This window comes from Penaeus monodon, chromosome 21, assembly GCF_015228065.2.
Source record: "Penaeus monodon isolate SGIC_2016 chromosome 21, NSTDA_Pmon_1, whole genome shotgun sequence".
Lineage (NCBI taxonomy): Eukaryota > Metazoa > Arthropoda > Malacostraca > Decapoda > Penaeidae > Penaeus > Penaeus monodon.
The window spans coordinates 17,222,408-17,223,015 of NC_051406.1; the positions used below are offsets into that span (position 1 = coordinate 17,222,408).

Genomic DNA, 608 nt, shown 5'->3' on the forward strand with positions numbered 1-608 from the left:
CTCACCTTGGAAATTCTCCTTCCACTCGGCACACATACTCCTTAGTCACCTGACGTGTGCGGATCTGTTGCTCCATTTCGCGGGCTTTCTTTGGGGTCCTTCCAAACAGCAAGAGGCCTGAGGGACACTCATCAAATTAACTTGTACCAAAAACAGGGGAAGAAAACTCAGTGCATTGCTCTGGTGTACAGTGAGTGATGCACCCTTGAGAGGAACAGTGTGGAACATGAGGCTCGTTTCATCCTTCTCCCGAGCAAGCATCTTTGTGGGATCTTGGATACATATGATTATTTAAGGAGGGTCTATCTGCTGACTAGGGACTACATATTAGGGATGGAGATTCTGTGGGTCACATAAACACATATAACATGTTGCTACATTAAAGACACACTTATATAAAATGGTGGTATCATGATATCATTTCAAGGTTATCACAGACAACTACATGTAAACTTTTTCTTTTCTTACTGCTAATATCACAATGTGTTTTTTTGTAGTTCTTTTCAGATTTGAAGGGTATGAAAGCCACTAGAGCATTTCATATCTTTTCTTATTTTACAATCATCAGTCGAGTACAGTTATTATGAATGTTGGGGCATCATAATTGT

The 608-nt window shown here is 40.3% G+C and overlaps 1 protein-coding gene across 1 annotated transcript in view; it reads right to left on the minus strand.

The window, feature by feature from the left end:
• The window catches only part of LOC119586280 (RNA pseudouridylate synthase domain-containing protein 2-like), a gene marked incomplete at its 5' end in the record, with an annotated part of 99,349 nt that overhangs the window by 4,626 nt on the left and 94,115 nt on the right, over positions 1-608 (minus strand). Inside the window, 1 exon segment of the mRNA XM_037934984.1 lies at positions 6-117. Within this exon segment, the coding sequence (XP_037790912.1) occupies positions 6-117 (112 nt within the window).